This window comes from Malaclemys terrapin, chromosome 13 (genome assembly GCF_027887155.1).
Source record: "Malaclemys terrapin pileata isolate rMalTer1 chromosome 13, rMalTer1.hap1, whole genome shotgun sequence".
NCBI lineage: Eukaryota > Metazoa > Chordata > Testudines > Emydidae > Malaclemys > Malaclemys terrapin.
This window is the reverse complement of record NC_071517.1, coordinates 16,691,251-16,706,759: the sequence shown is the minus strand read 5'-3', so window position 1 is coordinate 16,706,759 and position 15,509 is coordinate 16,691,251. Positions and strand designations below refer to the sequence as shown.

Sequence of the window (15,509 nt, the reverse complement as noted above, 5' to 3'; positions counted from 1 at the left end):
ACCCAGAATAGCCAAGGCGCTCACCCGAGATGAGGAGACCCAGGTTCATGTCCCTGCTCTGCCTGATAGTAGGGACTGGAACCTGGGTCTCCTGCATCCCAGGTGTGTACCCTAACCACATGCCTATAGCACCAGTCATTAAGCTGCTGAATATTTGATGATTTATACAAAGTGGAATAGCTTCAGCAGCTGAGAGTGAGCAAAAGGGACTGACTAGCCTGCTGGAATGTGCACCTCAGCATTTTTTGTGAAACAGAATTCTTGTTTTCCAGCCAGCCTTACTCAGGACTGTTGGGTTTTCTTTTTAGGTCCACTACTTTCATGCTGTGTGACTTTGGCCAAATAGCTTAGCCTCTCTGTGTATTTGATGTCCTAGCTCTAAAATGGCAATAATACATACCTTGCAGGGATGTTGTGAGGCTATTTTGAATTAATGGTTGTAAAATACCCTTGATCCTTCTGTAAAAGGTGTTAGAAATGACTGAATATGGTTAAGCCCCTATTAAGCAGGCTAGACACTGCTTTCTAAACTGGCACTAGCTCCTCCCACTAACAAGTGCTACAGGCACAAAGGTTCAGTGCTTCTGGGCACTTGCTCAGCGATAACTTCAGAAGTGCCCACTTCAAAACCAATTCACGCTACATGAACTGTGCCAAATGTAGGGGTAGGTTTCATTGAGCTCTGGGATGAAAATATTGGTGCCTAAACTTGCTGAATTAGAATCCCAGGTTTGCTACTGCATGTCAGCTTTGCTGTCCTCTCTTCTTTCCTTTTGGCCAATGAACATCTGAGATCAGGCACTGCCTTTCTACCCCCGTTTAGCAGCTGATGTGAATCAGTTGTATCCCAAGTTCACCTCTTCCCTTGTTACAGTTTAAAGGGACTGACTGGTGAAATCTTGTCAGAAACCTAGCTACAGTTCATAGAATGCATGTTTCTTTGAAGATACCTGCTCCATACACATAGGGCAGGGGGAGCTAGTAGTAGCCTCCCTTCCTCCTTTCTCTAACTGTGGTCAGACTAATGGCAACTTCTTCTCCCAACTGCTTACTAGAGAGATGTCCGCCTCTGGCAAGATTAATCGAGAGGCCCTTTTCCTTCCTGAATCCCCAGCCATCCTATGGGGACAGATGGGTGGCACTGTGAAACCTCTGTGCGGGCTGGATTCCCAGACACTGTGCTGTATGTTCCTCTTGGGAGGGGGGCAATGGAGCCTGCTGATTCATTGGACAGTTAAAGCCCTATCACTGCCACTAACTTCTCTTATTGGTCCTCTGCCGGGCAGAGCTGCAACGCTCTGAATTGTTTTGTCTAGATGATGATTGTGTTTTCTGCTTCTTATTTTAAATAAAATGATTATTTTGCATTACTCTATTTGTCACGTATTCTTTTTCATCTAGCGATCTGGAAAAACTACATATGTGTAGCAGGTGTCTCTGTCGTCTGCTGTGCTGTAGCAGCAGACAGATTAGTTACAGTAGAAAAGAGGAGCCTCCATCATTATAGCGTATGGGGAAGGGGGGGGAGGAGTGTCAGTCTCTTTATCTCACAGTATCCCTGTGCTACCTATGGTCTCAGTCATAGCCCTGTGCTGCATGTTCGTATCAGATGAGGACAGCACACATTTTGGAAGCTTGTGCCACCATGGGATAGCTACTAGGGACGTGATGGCGGCCAGGAGAGGGACCCTCATAGCTAATATTCATTGTCAGACTGCAATCAGTGGGAGGGAGGGGGACAAACAAGTGAATTGCTGGAAACTTGCCTCCTGCTGCATGTCTCCCTTGTCACAAGCCAGCAGTGGGCTTGATCTTGTGAGTAGATGGGGTTGTGTTGTAGCCAATACAGCTGACACATGCAATGTAGAAGATGATCAGGCAAAGGCCAAATTCAAAGTGCAGTGCAGTGATTTGTGCCCCTCCATTGCTTGTTTAGTGCTTTGGTTTTTTTCTGGTGGACTAATGGAGTTAGCCTTCCTGGAGGACACTGGACTATCCTAGTTGTCACTGGCAGAGACTAGACAGAACTCATCTATATGTTAAGCCTGCCCATATACATGTGTGCATGTATTGGAACAACATTTGGAACTTATCACAGGGTTTGTTGTAAGTTTTATCATGGGCCTTTTAGGAAACCAGATTCCTGTGGTCAACAAGTTAACACAAAGCACGTGGCAGCAGCAAGGGAGAGAAAGCCCTGAGGAATCTAAGAAACTTATTTTAAAAATATTCCAGAAATTATGGAAAGAAAAAGATCTGAAGGGGAAATGAATTTGTGGCAACACCAGACAATGTTGCTGACTTGTGCCTCAGCCTTGGTCCATTCCTCTCAAGTTTGCGCCTCTCCCTGCCGAGGATTGATTTGAAAAACAAACTTTCTATTCCTTTTCCCTCGGTGGAGCTCTTGCAATGCAAGAGATGCACAATTGCTCTCTCTTCCCTTGCCTGCTGGAAAATTGGCTGGAACTAAACAGTGAACCAACAGCAACTGCATTGTTTAACGAATCCAGGCCCCCAGCACATGCCCTTCGGGAGAGTTAACATCTTGATGGAGATGGAGCCATTGAAATGCTAACATTAAGGGCAGTTTGGATTAATGCAGAGCTGCAGAAGTATTTTTGCAGTGGCGGTCATTCTGCTTTTCATCCCTAGAATTCCCATGATATATGCTTTCATATGTCCCCAAATTGGAAGGATTGCTATGGCCCTGCTCTGTTCTTCCTCAGATTTCTTTTATCCTTTTACAGCAATTGCACTATGGCTCCTCCCTCTAGCATAGAGGATGGGCACATTGATCCTTTGTTTAATTGCTGCTAATGAGCTGCTGGAGGAGGTTATATCAGTTGGAATGTAAAGCTGTAATTACCATGTGACAGCCTGTCTAGCTCTGCCATCTTTCCCCTATTAGCCTCAATTAAAAGCACACTTGCCAAATAAGGTAAAAGTGGCCCCCTCCTTACAGGGTCTGATGTGAAGTGAATGTTGTCATGGACCTCAACAGAGGTTAGAAACAATGATCTTTCACAGTGAATCTCGAATGCAGCATGTGCAGTAGCCTCCCAACCGTATGCTAGAATGACAGTGTTCCCACAGAGCTGAAAAAGGGCCACCTAAACACCACCTTGTGGCTGCCATGGTTGCATTGGGCAAATCCCTGTTATTAAAATAATATCATGCACAACAGGCCCTTCCATGCAGGGATCTCACAGTGCTTTACAAGGCACCACCCATATCATACCTGGCTTGTAGATTTTGGACAAGGGCAAACTAAGGCCTGGCTGGCCAATGTTTTCCATGGGCCTTGTGAGTTTGAGGGTACCCAACATATGAGACTCCTGATGCCTGATTTTCAGTGAAGCTGGACTCTCATAACTCCAACGGATGTCAAAAGGAGCCATGGGTGCTTAGTAGCTTGAGAATCAGGGGTGCAGGTTGACTACTCAAAAATGAAGGCACCCAGAATGGGTGGACATTTGAAAATGGTGACTTAAGTGTCTTGCCTAAGTTTATACAGTGAGTTAGTGAAGTAAGCACAGAATCTGCTGTGAGCAGAGAGATGATAGGGTGATTAAAGCAGCAGCAGATTTACACTAGTGCTCCTATCATTGCCCGTGAAGATGCTCTGGTGCGAGAGCAGAGTAGGGGAATTTCAAAAGCACCTCGGGGCAGACCCAGCCTAGGGTGTTTTCTTTGGCAATAGATGGGGCCAAACTCCTCTCAGTGCTTGGTACAGAAAGCATGACAGGCCCCTAAATTATAAATCAGTTTGGCCTTCCCTTTGGGGATAGAATCAATCTATTAATGTATTTTAAATTGTGCGGCAAATAACTGTAGTTCAGGACCCTGTGCTAGCAAAACTACTAAAGGAGGGGTTGCTGGTGGGGAGGGACTGTGGTTGACACCTTGGTCATTTCTCTACTACAAGGGCCTCCTCTGAAGCTGTCCATCTGCTTCCAGGAGGCCGCATCAACCCTCATGCACTGTTATCTGTAAGGTAGGAAACTGACATGGTCCTGGTGGACTGATTAGATAAACTTACCTCTTGTTGGACCTTGAAGCATACTGTTTGCTAGCAGTTTCCTTGGCTAGCAGGATATTGCTCCCATCCATGCAGGGAAGATTTTCGAGCATGACCCAACCCCCCACCCCAATATGGCAGTTTTGAGAATATAGAGCCCTTAGTAGGGTTGTTGCTAGCACAGTTTTCATCCCATGTGGGCAGTAACCCAGCTGATGTATTGAGCCAGGATTATACCTGAATAGAGCAGGATCTTGTCTCGCAAGAGTGAGATGAAACTGTTCCTGGTTGCTTTAGCTCTACTGTGAATGGGTGTGTCCCTTCTGTGCCAGACGCTCCTGAGGGGACAATTGGGATCTAATTCCTCTGCCCATGAACTGAATATATAGAGGAGGGAGACTAGCAGCTGGTCACATTCTTAAGCACCTGGACTGGATTTTCTGTCCCTGGGGAAATGCCCTTTGTTAAGTCATCTCCTTTTGGCTTTTTTCTTCCTCTTTTGTTAGTTAAAAATATCTCCAGCTTTTTTCAGCCCCTCTGATTAGATCCATCCACAGATGGTTGGCAGAGATGGTTCCTCTTAGTCTGATGATCGCTATGCTTTTACAAAGCCACTGTCTGCCTTTCTGTGTAGGCTAGCCCTTTTCCATGGATTATTTCATAGCCCGGTTGACAGTTGAGTGTCTGGTGTTGAGCCAACCTTTTCCCAGTAGAGGGCAGCATGCTCTTCAAAGATGGCTCACAAATACATGGCGGCTTTCTCAAGAGCTAGCCCTGGCCATTGAAAAAGGGCTGTACCCATTAACAAACAGCACTTTAAAAAGGGGGGCAGTCTTAGCGAGTGGAATCCTGGGTGATGTATGTCCCCAGAGCATTAAACACCATCACGGTTAGCACTACCTGATCCCCTTGGCGCTGGCAATGGCAGCAGAGAAGTCAAAGATTGAATGGACACACGCAGAGTGGAGGGTAAGACAGGGTTGATTGACCAACTGTGTTGCACCCTTGGCAATCCATGCTGCCAAGCCTGGCAAGGGCCCTGCTGAGTCTTTTTACATGGTGGCCAGGAGCAGGGCAACAATTAACAGGGCTGGGAACCTGAATAGCGAATTTGACAGATAATTATTAATGTGAAAATCAGACACGTTCAGCATGCTGAGTGTTTCCAGCCTGTGTTTTTGCTATGTGAATTCTTGGCTTCCTGTCCCTTAGTCTGCTGCAGTCAAGACAAGAGCCGGGGGCATTAATCCTGCTGCTGGCTTGGAATCCCCCCTCTTCTTGGTTTCCAAAGGCACAGGAAGATCTCCCCTAGCGGCCGTCCTCCTTTGGGATCCAGGAAAGGAGGTCCCTATGAACTTAGACCTTCAGGGAAACAGCTGGTTACATGAGCTAGGTTTTTCAGGGGCCTAGTGCACCCTCAGTTTAAGGGGCAGAATTTGTTAGGAGGAGATGAGGGAGCTTGGTAGACTGCCCAGCCTGCCTCTCTCCCCACCCCAAAAAACATACATGCTGGATTGGGGGCAGGTTGACGTGCCTGGTGCAAAAAAAGATGCACGATGAGCCAGCATCCCTCTGCCCCATGAGAAAAATAGAGAAGAGGGGAGGGCCACCAGCTATCCTCAGCAAATGGGTAAATGTGTGTGGTGTATTCAGGGCCCATTGTGGGAAATTGTTATTCGGAAGTGGAGGAAAATTATATTCAGGAGACCAAAGAGCACCTGAAGGGTAGAGGGAGAGCAAGGTCTAGTGGTTAGAGCCAGAGGCTGGACTCAGGAGATCTGAGCTCGGTTGCTGATCTACTGCTGACTCACTGGGTGAGCTTGGACAATTGCATTGGGTGACATTTTCAAAGACGTCCCAGCATTATTGGATGTCAAACTTTCAAGACCTCTAGCTGGTTTTTCAGAGGTGTTGAGCCCCTGCAGATCCCACTGACATTAGCTGGAGTTGTGGGTGCACATCATCTCTGAAAATCAGGTTCCAGGTGTCTACAGTTGGGCACCTGAAACTTGAGACTCTCACATCAGAGGCTGCTATTGTACAATTTGGCCTTAAGTGCTCTGTGCCTCAGTTTCCCCTTCTGTAAAATAGGAACAATGTCCCTGGATCACTGCAGGTTGTGAGGCTCTGCTCATTTGTAGTGCTGTAAGATCCTGGGATGCAAGGTGCTAGCTGAGGCATGACCTCTGCCTAGGAATATCAGCCAGAGCCGAAGAGTGGGGTATTTGCCATGCCCTAATAATCAATATTCCATTCAGTGCCAAAAAGTGAGCTGACAGACGTCAGGCTCTCAGCCTGGCAAGGCCCACCCCGGGGAACAATGGGCCATTATAACAGGAGACAGCTTGAGAAAGAGGTAGCCTCCACCAGCTATAGCCCACAAGGACAACTGAGATGATGGAGGATTCATTCTATGGCATACCACATTCTTTTCCCATTACCTCTATTTAATGAGTCAAATTTTTGATGCTCATAACATTACCAGTCTCAAGAATGGAGGGGAGAGGTAACAAAAACTGTGTTTGAGAAGCCTGAGATGCTGCATTGAATCTCTAAATCCCAAGTAGCTGTAAATCATTTGTTATTGTTCGGGTTGAGTTGTAGCGTGGCTATGATGATCTCCCATGAAACCTAAAGCTGCACAGAGAAGAAGAAGATTAAGTGCTGTGGTTGTTTGTTACTAAGAATACAAATATCCATAGACTAATGAGCTCCTGCTTGATAGGATTACCCAGCGCAGCAAGAATCAGCTCCAGTCCATTTCCTCCCTCCCTTAGGATTTAATTTGGATGGGGGAGAGGGGGCTATTTTTAGTCAATCAATAAACTGCCCACTCACATATGCAACCACGGAATGTTTGCTGGGGTAGCTATGGGAGCCAGATTCCCATGTCTGCTCCCCTGACGCTCCCCTGACACTCCACTGTGGCAACAATAATTAGCACTCATATAGCACCTTCTATTTTCAAAGTGCTTTGCAAACCTTAACTGAGCCTCCCACAGGCAGGGAATCCTGGATGGCAGAGACTTAAAAGTTCTGACAAATCACCCAGTCCAAGCTGGGTCCAATGCAGCTGGGTCCCTGTGAAGCATTAGGCCCAATCTAGTTTTAAAATGTTCCACGCAATGTCCCATCACTCCCTTCGGGAGACCATTCCACAGCCTAAGTATAACCAACCCCATTTGACAGATGGGAGTAATACAGGCATCTAATTTTCCCTGCTGGTCCTTTTTATCCATGCAAAGGGCAGCCTGGCCAGTCCACAAACAAGGGCTTCCTGTCACTTCCAGCATGGAGGGAGGGAGGAAGAGGAGGCATTCTGGAGCTCTGGCATCCTCTTACCTCCAGATCCACCTTTCCCATGAGCAGCCCTTCCATTACCGAACAAAGGGATAATAAGCTGCAAATCATTCACTACAGGGTCCCCAGATCCTGCAGTCAGATCCAAGTCAGTAGATGCCCATGCAGTGAATTTAATCGGGCTCCAGGAAGGAGAGGGAGGGGCTGAGAGTCAGGTGCCATACAGAGGAGGACAAGGGTGCTGCCTAAACACTGCTACAATCAAAGCAAGGCTCGTTTAAATTAATAACTCGATGAGTCCCCGGAACTTTCTGGAAAGAGCCTTTTGGACACAGCCCGCTTCTAGGAGAGCTGATCACTTCCAGCAGGCTAGCTTGGTTGTTCCCAACATCGTCCCCTTTCCTAGGGGAGTGGAGACCTGGTTCTCAATGCTCGGGGAGGGGGGCTGGGCCCGGGCTGAGAACGCACGGAAGGAGAAAGGGGGAGAGAGAAAACCTCACAACTTGGGCTGCCTGCGCGGTGGGAAGGCAGCTGTGGGCAGGGCCCTGGGAAATGACGCTGCTGCTGTGGATGTTGTGAAACCCTATCCAGCTTTAGCAGAGCCGGGATTTCGCTCACAGCTGCGGGCAGATTGCGCTGCCCGTTGAAATTAGCCAGAGCGGGTCAGTTGTTCCCAGGCAGCAGCCGCGCAGGGGAGCCAGACAAAAAAAACCAAGCAACGCCCTTAGTCCCTTGCAACTCGGGCTCCAGAGGCTGCCCTGAGATGGATGTGGCCGTGGATCTGTACCTGGCGGTCCCGCTGCTGTTCACAGTCCTGGCTGTGATCCTGGCTTCGGTCTTTGTGAAGCTGAGAACGACTGAAGGGGACAAAGCTGCCGAGACAGCCAAGGGGGAAGGGTCCCAGGGCAAGGAGGCAACCGAGCAGGGGGAGGAGAGGAAGGATGGCGAGGGGGAAGGGAAGGAGGGAGAAGCGCTGAAGGAGGAGGGGATTCCGAGGGGGGAGAAGGACGAGGAAGGAGCGAAGGACGAGGGGAGAAGGATCCCGGTGGAGGAGATTGGGGTTGAAGAGGGGAAGGCGAAGAGAGCCGAGGAGAATGAAGAGCAGCAGACCAAGGAGGAGGCGGTGGCGGTGGCAGCGGCAGCCAGGACTGCAAAAGCAGACAAGCAGAGCCACCCTCAGGAGATGAACATCCCCCGCCAGGCTGCTGAGGTGGTGGAGGAAGAAGAGGAGGAGGAGGAGGACGATGACGACGAGAGCAAGGTAAGAGCGGGGAGCTCCGGGGAGCTTGTGTAACTTTGGGAAGTTGGGTTGGATCCTGCTGCCTGGCCCTGTGGGGGGAGGTGCTGGAACTAGGGGAGCTGCAGCACCCCCTGGCTTGAAGTGGTTTCCATTATCCAGGGTGTACAGTTTGGTTCGACGGCTCTCAGCACCTTCCCCCCCTCCCCGCCCCCTAAATTGTGCCAGCACTCCTGCCTGTGGGAATGACGTGTGTGCAGCTCCCCACCTAGAAGTTGTGTTGCTGTTGTGTGTGTGTGACAGCAGCAGCACCAGCAAATACTAGGGTTGTCCTGAAACCTAGTGTTTGTCATAACTCCCTGTCAGTCCAGGCACACCCATACAGTGCTGTGCACAGGGTCTGTCCAGTTACTTCTGCGCTGGGATCTCATGCACTTGGCACAGAAATGCCTCTAGCCAGCCAGTTTTGTTTCGTGGCCTCCAGATCTTCCCATCCTGCCCCAAACCTCAGATCTATTTAATCTCTCTCCTTCCCACCTCCTCTGATCTAATGAGTTATGACAAGCTTGTTGCTTCTGAGAGTGTGAGAACAAAATGCTGCTTCGTGTTGCTCCACTGAAATTTTGATTTAGGATTTTAACTCCCAACCCGCCCTGCCCCGCCTGTACCTCTTCTAAAAAAAATGAATTCTGAGAATTGAATGCAAGTCAGATTAATCTTTGCTTGAGCTGACCTGAGTCTGCAAATCTGGTTTGTGAGGCTCCTCCCTCTCTATCACTGGCCTCACTAATCCAGATAAGGAGAAGGGGTTCAGAGGGTTCCCCCTCAGTCTCCTTTTTGCACCCTTTATCTAGATGTCTCTGGTGGAAGCTGGCTTCTTGCGGCTCTGAATATAATGGGGATGAGCCCTTGTGCAGCGGCCTCCAGTGCTCCTCCTCCCCCATGCCAAGGAAGGAGAGATTTGAACACACTGCCCTGCAGTCTCAGCATGAGACGACTCCCAAAATCTAGACTCAGTGCCCAGGAGCCCTGAAAAGTGCCCTGGGTATCTGCAGTGTGTGTGGCAGTCACCCAGTGCCATGCAGCAAAAGTAAATCCTCCCACTGCTCCAGATCTTGGCTGCTTAAAAATAAATGAGCAATCTTAGGTGCATGAAGAGTTCATGCTTCGTTGCTACCCCTCCTCCAGCACAGCCAGGATTCCAGGGGGCCAGTCACCAATGGATGGTAAACTTGGCCTGATGCTTTTCTGACTCTTTTAAACATGAATTGCCTGAACCTGCTGAATTGCAGTTACCAAAAGCTTTCTCCCAGGGTTTGCCTGGTGGTAATTTTCAAGGGCACTTTGCATCTGTGGGTCATTGGGTGCGTAGCTTAAGGGTGGCTTTACCCAAAAAAAAAAAAAGTGTGTGTGGGGTGTCTATTTAAAACCCACACTCCAGGCAGGATGCTCCAGTGGAGGGAGCACAGGCCTCGGGGCCAGAGATGCCTGGTTATGTTGTTGTTAGCTTTACTTTTAAAATGTCCTGGCCACGGTACAATAGACACAACAGAACCAGCCCCTGCCCTGGAGAATTTACAATTCTTAGCTCACTATGTGACCTTGGCCAAGTCACTCTGTTCCTTCATTTTCCTACCTGTAAAATGAGGTTAACGCTTTGTAATGTGCTTTGAGCTCTATGAATGGAAATGTGCTAGATGATGTGCCAAGCCCTATTAATTAGTATGGAAAGAAGACTGAAGCAGGCGTGGTGACTTTGGCACATGAATGCTGGCCTATATTTTAACCATGCTCTTCCTAATCTGTAACATCTCTGTAGTGGGGCCTGGGCAGTATCCATGCTCAACTTTACTTAGCTTCTCACTTTCAGAGGTGCTGAGCTCCCATAACCCCTGAGTTCAGTGGGACTTACGCATGGGCAGCACCTCTGAGAATCGAGCTACTCTAGCTTGGTCATGTTGTTCCTGAGGACATCCTTATCTCTTGTCCCACTGAGGATTGTCCGTATTATTGGTCTCATAATGGGAGTACTTTGCCTCTGGGATAAAGAGGATGATACCTGGAGGCCTAAGTTGGGGAGATACTAGCCCTGGTGGTAGCCACCCTGTTGACTAGGCTTGCTGTTGAAAAGCTTATTAGCCAGGTTTCTCTGCACTCCTCAGTCAGCTGCAGGGTCCAGTATGTGTCCCAGCTTTTCTGGCTGGAAACAGGCAGCATCCCATTAAAGCTGCTGACTTTATAGAGGGTTCCCATTGGTACCCTTGGCTTCCCTCCAGGCTTATTGCTGCTGTAGCATGGCTCTTGTTTGGAGGGCTCTTCCTCCTCTCTCTCATACATATACACACCTCACCCCACACACGGTCCCTATTTCAGAGCTTCACTAACCAAAGCCGCTCGGATCCTTTTAAACAAACATGGCTCTGTTGGGGTTGGATGCTCGTGCTCAAACCAGTAACTTGGTCAGGGTGACCGTTACCATGCACCTTGGTTTGCACCATCCCCCAGCTTGCTCAGAGTTCACTCCAGAACCTGGCTGGGTTTGGTCAGTGGGTAGAGAAGCTAGCCAGGGCGTTTCCAGACAGAGTGACAGGAGCCTGCCAGTTTTACTCGCAAGGAGAGCGATTGCAGCTGAAGGCGTCTCTTCATTGCTCAGCGATGGGGCTGGGCAAATGAGATGAGACCACCATCCACAGTGAAGGTGTCTCAACCAGCTTGTCTGATCTCCTTGCCCAGTTGGCTTGTTGTCTGGGCTCCACAGGCTTATTGGCAGACTGCAGTTACATTTCTCTGCCTCTCTCCCCAACCCCATCTTAAAACAAGGGTTGTTTCCCCAAAACTTGTTTAACCCCTTCAGCACCTTACACTCTTGAAGGATAGGAGTCCGTAGCGTGGCATGGCTGCCTCCTTGTAAAGTATGTCCAGAGAGAAGGGTGGGTGTGTGTGTGTGTGTGTGTGTGTGTGTGTGTGTGTGTGTGTGTCAGGTACAGGAGAAACCATAAAGCATGGGGCATATGTGGATGGAGAACCACTATCCTAGTCCACTTTTTTTCATGAGTGGACCCCTAAAAAATTTTGAATGGAGGTGCAGACGCCTTTGGAAATAATAGACATAGTCTGCAGACTCCTAGGGGTCCATGGACCACAGGTTGAGAACCACTGGACTAGAATCCAGTGATGTATAAACCGGAGATGTCTCCCATACAAACTGGCCTCTGACATGCTCTAGAGGGAGAGGCATGTGCAGGTGACATGTGGAGAGTCAGTGAGAGGGAGTCTGTTTTGAACAGCAGGAGCTGTGGAGGAGAAGGCTCCTGCACCACCAGTGTTGAGCTTGTGGGAAAGGATAGAGCAGGGAGGCTGATGCTAGATGAGTGCCCGGGGAGGGGGAGGAGAGCAGGCAGAAGGGCCATGAAGCAGGCAGAAGGGCCATGAAGCAGGCAGAAGGCAATGGAGGGCTGGACCCTGAAGCGATTTAGGCAGCCAGGGAGGTGGTTGATCCAAGTGTGATGCCACCTTGCATGCCTGCAGGTGGGCAACTTGCTGTACTACTTGAAGGCTGGTGCACTTGGCTCCCCAAAAGAGCCCACCTTGATGACTAATCACTTAGAGGAGCACAGCTGGGACACTGACCCCACCGGGCACTTAACCAGGGCATGGACTCACCGCAGCGCTTCCTTTGACAAAACAGGGCAAGGGAAACTGCTCTGTGCCACCAGGAACCCTGCCCCAGGCCAGCCCCGACTGCCCCCAAGAGCAAAGCCCAGTTCCATGGCCAGCAAACTCCCAAGGGAAGCTAACTTGGGGCAATAGCTTGGTTCCCTGCTCTGCCCCTTTCTCCTCTCCCGGCCCACCCTGTTCCCTGACAAGCACACTCCTGGGCAGGGCTTCCTTCCCTCCTTCACCCTCTTTCCCCCCCCTCCCCTCCTGCACAGGTTCCCAAAGTGAGTTAAAATAGGCCCTCTCTGCCATGCAAGGCATTTTTTTTTTCCCCCTGGGAAGAATGACTTCATTCAGGTCATGCTCCAAACAGTTTCTCTCTGGTGGACCTAAGGCTGTGGATGGAGAGGGTGGGTGGGGGGGACATTTTTCTGTGCTGAGTGTGTGTGTGAGAGAGAAAGAGAGATCTAGCTTGTGCTAGGACTCCTCTAAGCAGGCCGTTGAGTTTTACAACAAGGGCACTAGCTAAACAATCTGATTCAGGACAGTAGAGCGGAGGGAAGAAAATGTGCCACCCCAAAGGGGAGTGTGTGTGGGGTGGGGACTTCATATAAAACAGCTAATGCCCCATCACTGTACTTCTTGGCAGCTGCTCACCTAGACAGAGAGGCGTCTTTCTCTGGCTACTGTGAAAACGACAGGGTCTCTGTCTTGGGGGAAGGTATTTAGCTCTCCCCACGTCCCCTCTCTCAGAGGAATTTTCAAAACATGCTACATACCCCAAGGTTGGGGTGTGACTTTGCCAGTGACTGGCTTCCCATCAGCAGACTGTAGGAGTGTGAGAGCGCTCACTGTCCTCGGGCTGCTAACCTCACCCTGCACCCCTGGAGGAGAGGATCCGAGAGAAGAGGTGGGAGTGGGGTATGGCAGTTCTCTGTTGTTTGTTGTTACAGCAGAGTCCATATAGAAGAGGTTGGGAGCAGCACTAGGCAGTCATGTGCCCCATAACTTCTGTGTATCCTAGAGGCTTTTAGTAGATGCGAAAGGTGCCCTAGGAATGGGCAGGGGGACTAGAGAGGTAGAATGGAGGTGAGCTAAGCAGGTGCTATCCAGACAGCACCGAGGTTAGACTCTGGGGTGTGGAGCTGTCTCTGACCCTCAGTAAAGATCTGGGTCTAGATTCAGGTCCAACATCCTGGCCGCAGGCATCTTATGGGCAACTTCTGGTGCTGGTAGAAATGCATCCTGTCCAATGGGTCCAGTCTAATCTGGAAAACTGCAGTCCCCCAAATGACTCAGCTCATAGGATTCCCAGATGCAGTCAGCTGGCTGTCTGTTCTGTAGTAATGGCAGGGGTTTGCTCTGCGGGCTGAGAGCTTTATAAATGAATCAGTACATCAGACTGCGGGGCGGGGGGCGTTCTGCAGTGCCAGCGTGGGTTTCTTCCCTTGATCAGCAGATGTACTGCCTCGGAGTGGTCCAATTTCACTACAGCCATTAACAAATCAACCAGAACATTGAGGGAGAAACGTTTTTCTGAGCAAGCAGCACTGGCGTGTCTTAGTCTTTCATGCTGACTGGCTGGGGTCATGAATTCTGCTGTCTCCGATTATTTTTCCCTAGCATACGCTCATGCCATGCTAAGCTTTCCCTTAGCACTGCCAACCAGCAGTGTCTGTTTAACTTTCTCTGCTGCTCTTCCTCAGACAGCTTCAGAGTCGTATACAGTGGTGGTGTAGCCGTGTTGGTGCCAGGATAATAGAGAGACAAGGTGGGTGCGGTAGTATATCTTTTACTGGAAGAAGCTGGTCCAATAAAAGAGATTACCTCACCCACTTTCTCTCGCTTCAGAGTCTGTTACTCTTCAGTGTACCGAGATGATGTACGGTCTCCTGGCTAGAGCAGTGGAACTGGGCACCAGGACTCCTGGATTCTATGCTTGCCTCTGCTGCTTGCTTGCTTACTGTGTGAACTTGTGGAAGCCCCTTAGGAGTTCTGTGCCTCGGTTTCCCCTTTTGTGATATGGCTACAATAGGCCCCACCTCACCGGGGTGCTGTGAGGCTTAGCTAATGTCTGTAAAGTGCTTTGATATCATACGAAGGTCTGACAGAGATTTCTTTCCTCCCTCCCCCAAAGGATACCAAGACTGCCTGGCTTGTTTTTTCCACTTGTTTTGATCTACATAATCTAGTAGGATGGAATGCAGTGACCCCTCTGGTGAGGGGTGAACATACAGCAATGGCTCTCCCGGCCTCTGCTCTTGCTGGCCCTGGCTGCAGGGTGAGTCAGTGTGCAGGGGTCAGGTGGCCAGAGGAGCTTGCGTCTAAGTGCCTTACCGCCGGGTGAGCTGACTTGGGCTGGTTCAGAAGCAGTTCAAGCTTCCCAGCTGCTTGTCATGCTGCAAAGCCTTGACATGGAAGCAGTTTTAAAAGGGATCTAGCGCCTGGCCAATAACTGTCATGGGTCAGACAAGAGGGGAGCTTCCTCTTAGCAAAGAGTAGATGAGATAAGGCCTGGGGTAGCTTGTTGCTAAGAAAGGCCACGCTCCTCCTTTCCACACAAATGCCCCTTACAGACACCATCTCTGTTAATGCTATTGGAAAGGAACAGACATTCAAAAGCTATCGGGGCTTTCCAGGGCGCTCTCCATCCCTAGATCTCAAAGTGCTTTGGAAAGAAGGGTGGGGGAGAGGTCTTCCTATCCCACAGAAAGCTGGGTAAAAGGGTAAGTGACTAGCTCAGTGGCAGATCTGGGAACAGAACCCAGGTATCCTGACGCCCAATCCAGGGCCCTTGCTACCGGACTCCCCCTTGCACGTGAGAATCTCCCTCCCCTTCTGATGACTTGAAGTTTATTACAGAGAGTTTGTCCATATGTTGTTTCGAAAGTGAGCTCAGTGTGTGTTTTATGCGCACACACGCACTCCCTGATGTTGCCTTCTCCAGGTGCTTCCAGCTGTGGGGGTGAAAACGTCTAGGCTCTGGCCCAACTTCCTTGGGAAGATCCTAAACCAGAGCAGCTGAGGCCAGCACTGAGTGAACAAAAGGGATCAGATCCTTGCCAACAGTGCAGATAACTGTTCCAAGTGGTTTTATCATTGTGGCTGTCAAATCTGCTTTGCTGGCAGGATCCTGAGAGCTGGGATGTATAGGAAGTGGGGGAGCAAACTGGCTCCATTCTAAAGGAGATTCTTATGAGCTGCCCCATCCTGTAAGGTGCTGAACATCCTTGACTCCTACTGAGGTCAATGGCAATGTGCAGTACTCGGCACCTTGCAGGATTTGGACCCAGGTAA

At 49.7% G+C, this 15,509-nt stretch overlaps 1 protein-coding gene across 3 annotated transcripts in view; it reads left to right on the top strand.

Moving 5' to 3' along the window:
- The first annotated feature begins 7,732 nt into the window (after positions 1–7,732).
- Positions 7,733–15,509, top strand: part of MXRA7 (matrix remodeling associated 7) — a 48,410-nt gene continuing 40,633 nt past the window's right edge. The window contains exon 1 of one of the 3 annotated variants that reach the window (XM_054047284.1): positions 7,733–8,579. In XM_054047284.1, coding sequence (XP_053903259.1) covers positions 8,082–8,579 — 498 coding nt within the window. In that variant the 5' untranslated portion in view covers positions 7,733–8,081. The remainder of the gene's footprint in view (positions 8,580–15,509) is intronic. The other 2 variants (XM_054047283.1, XM_054047285.1) reach the window with 2 other exon arrangements.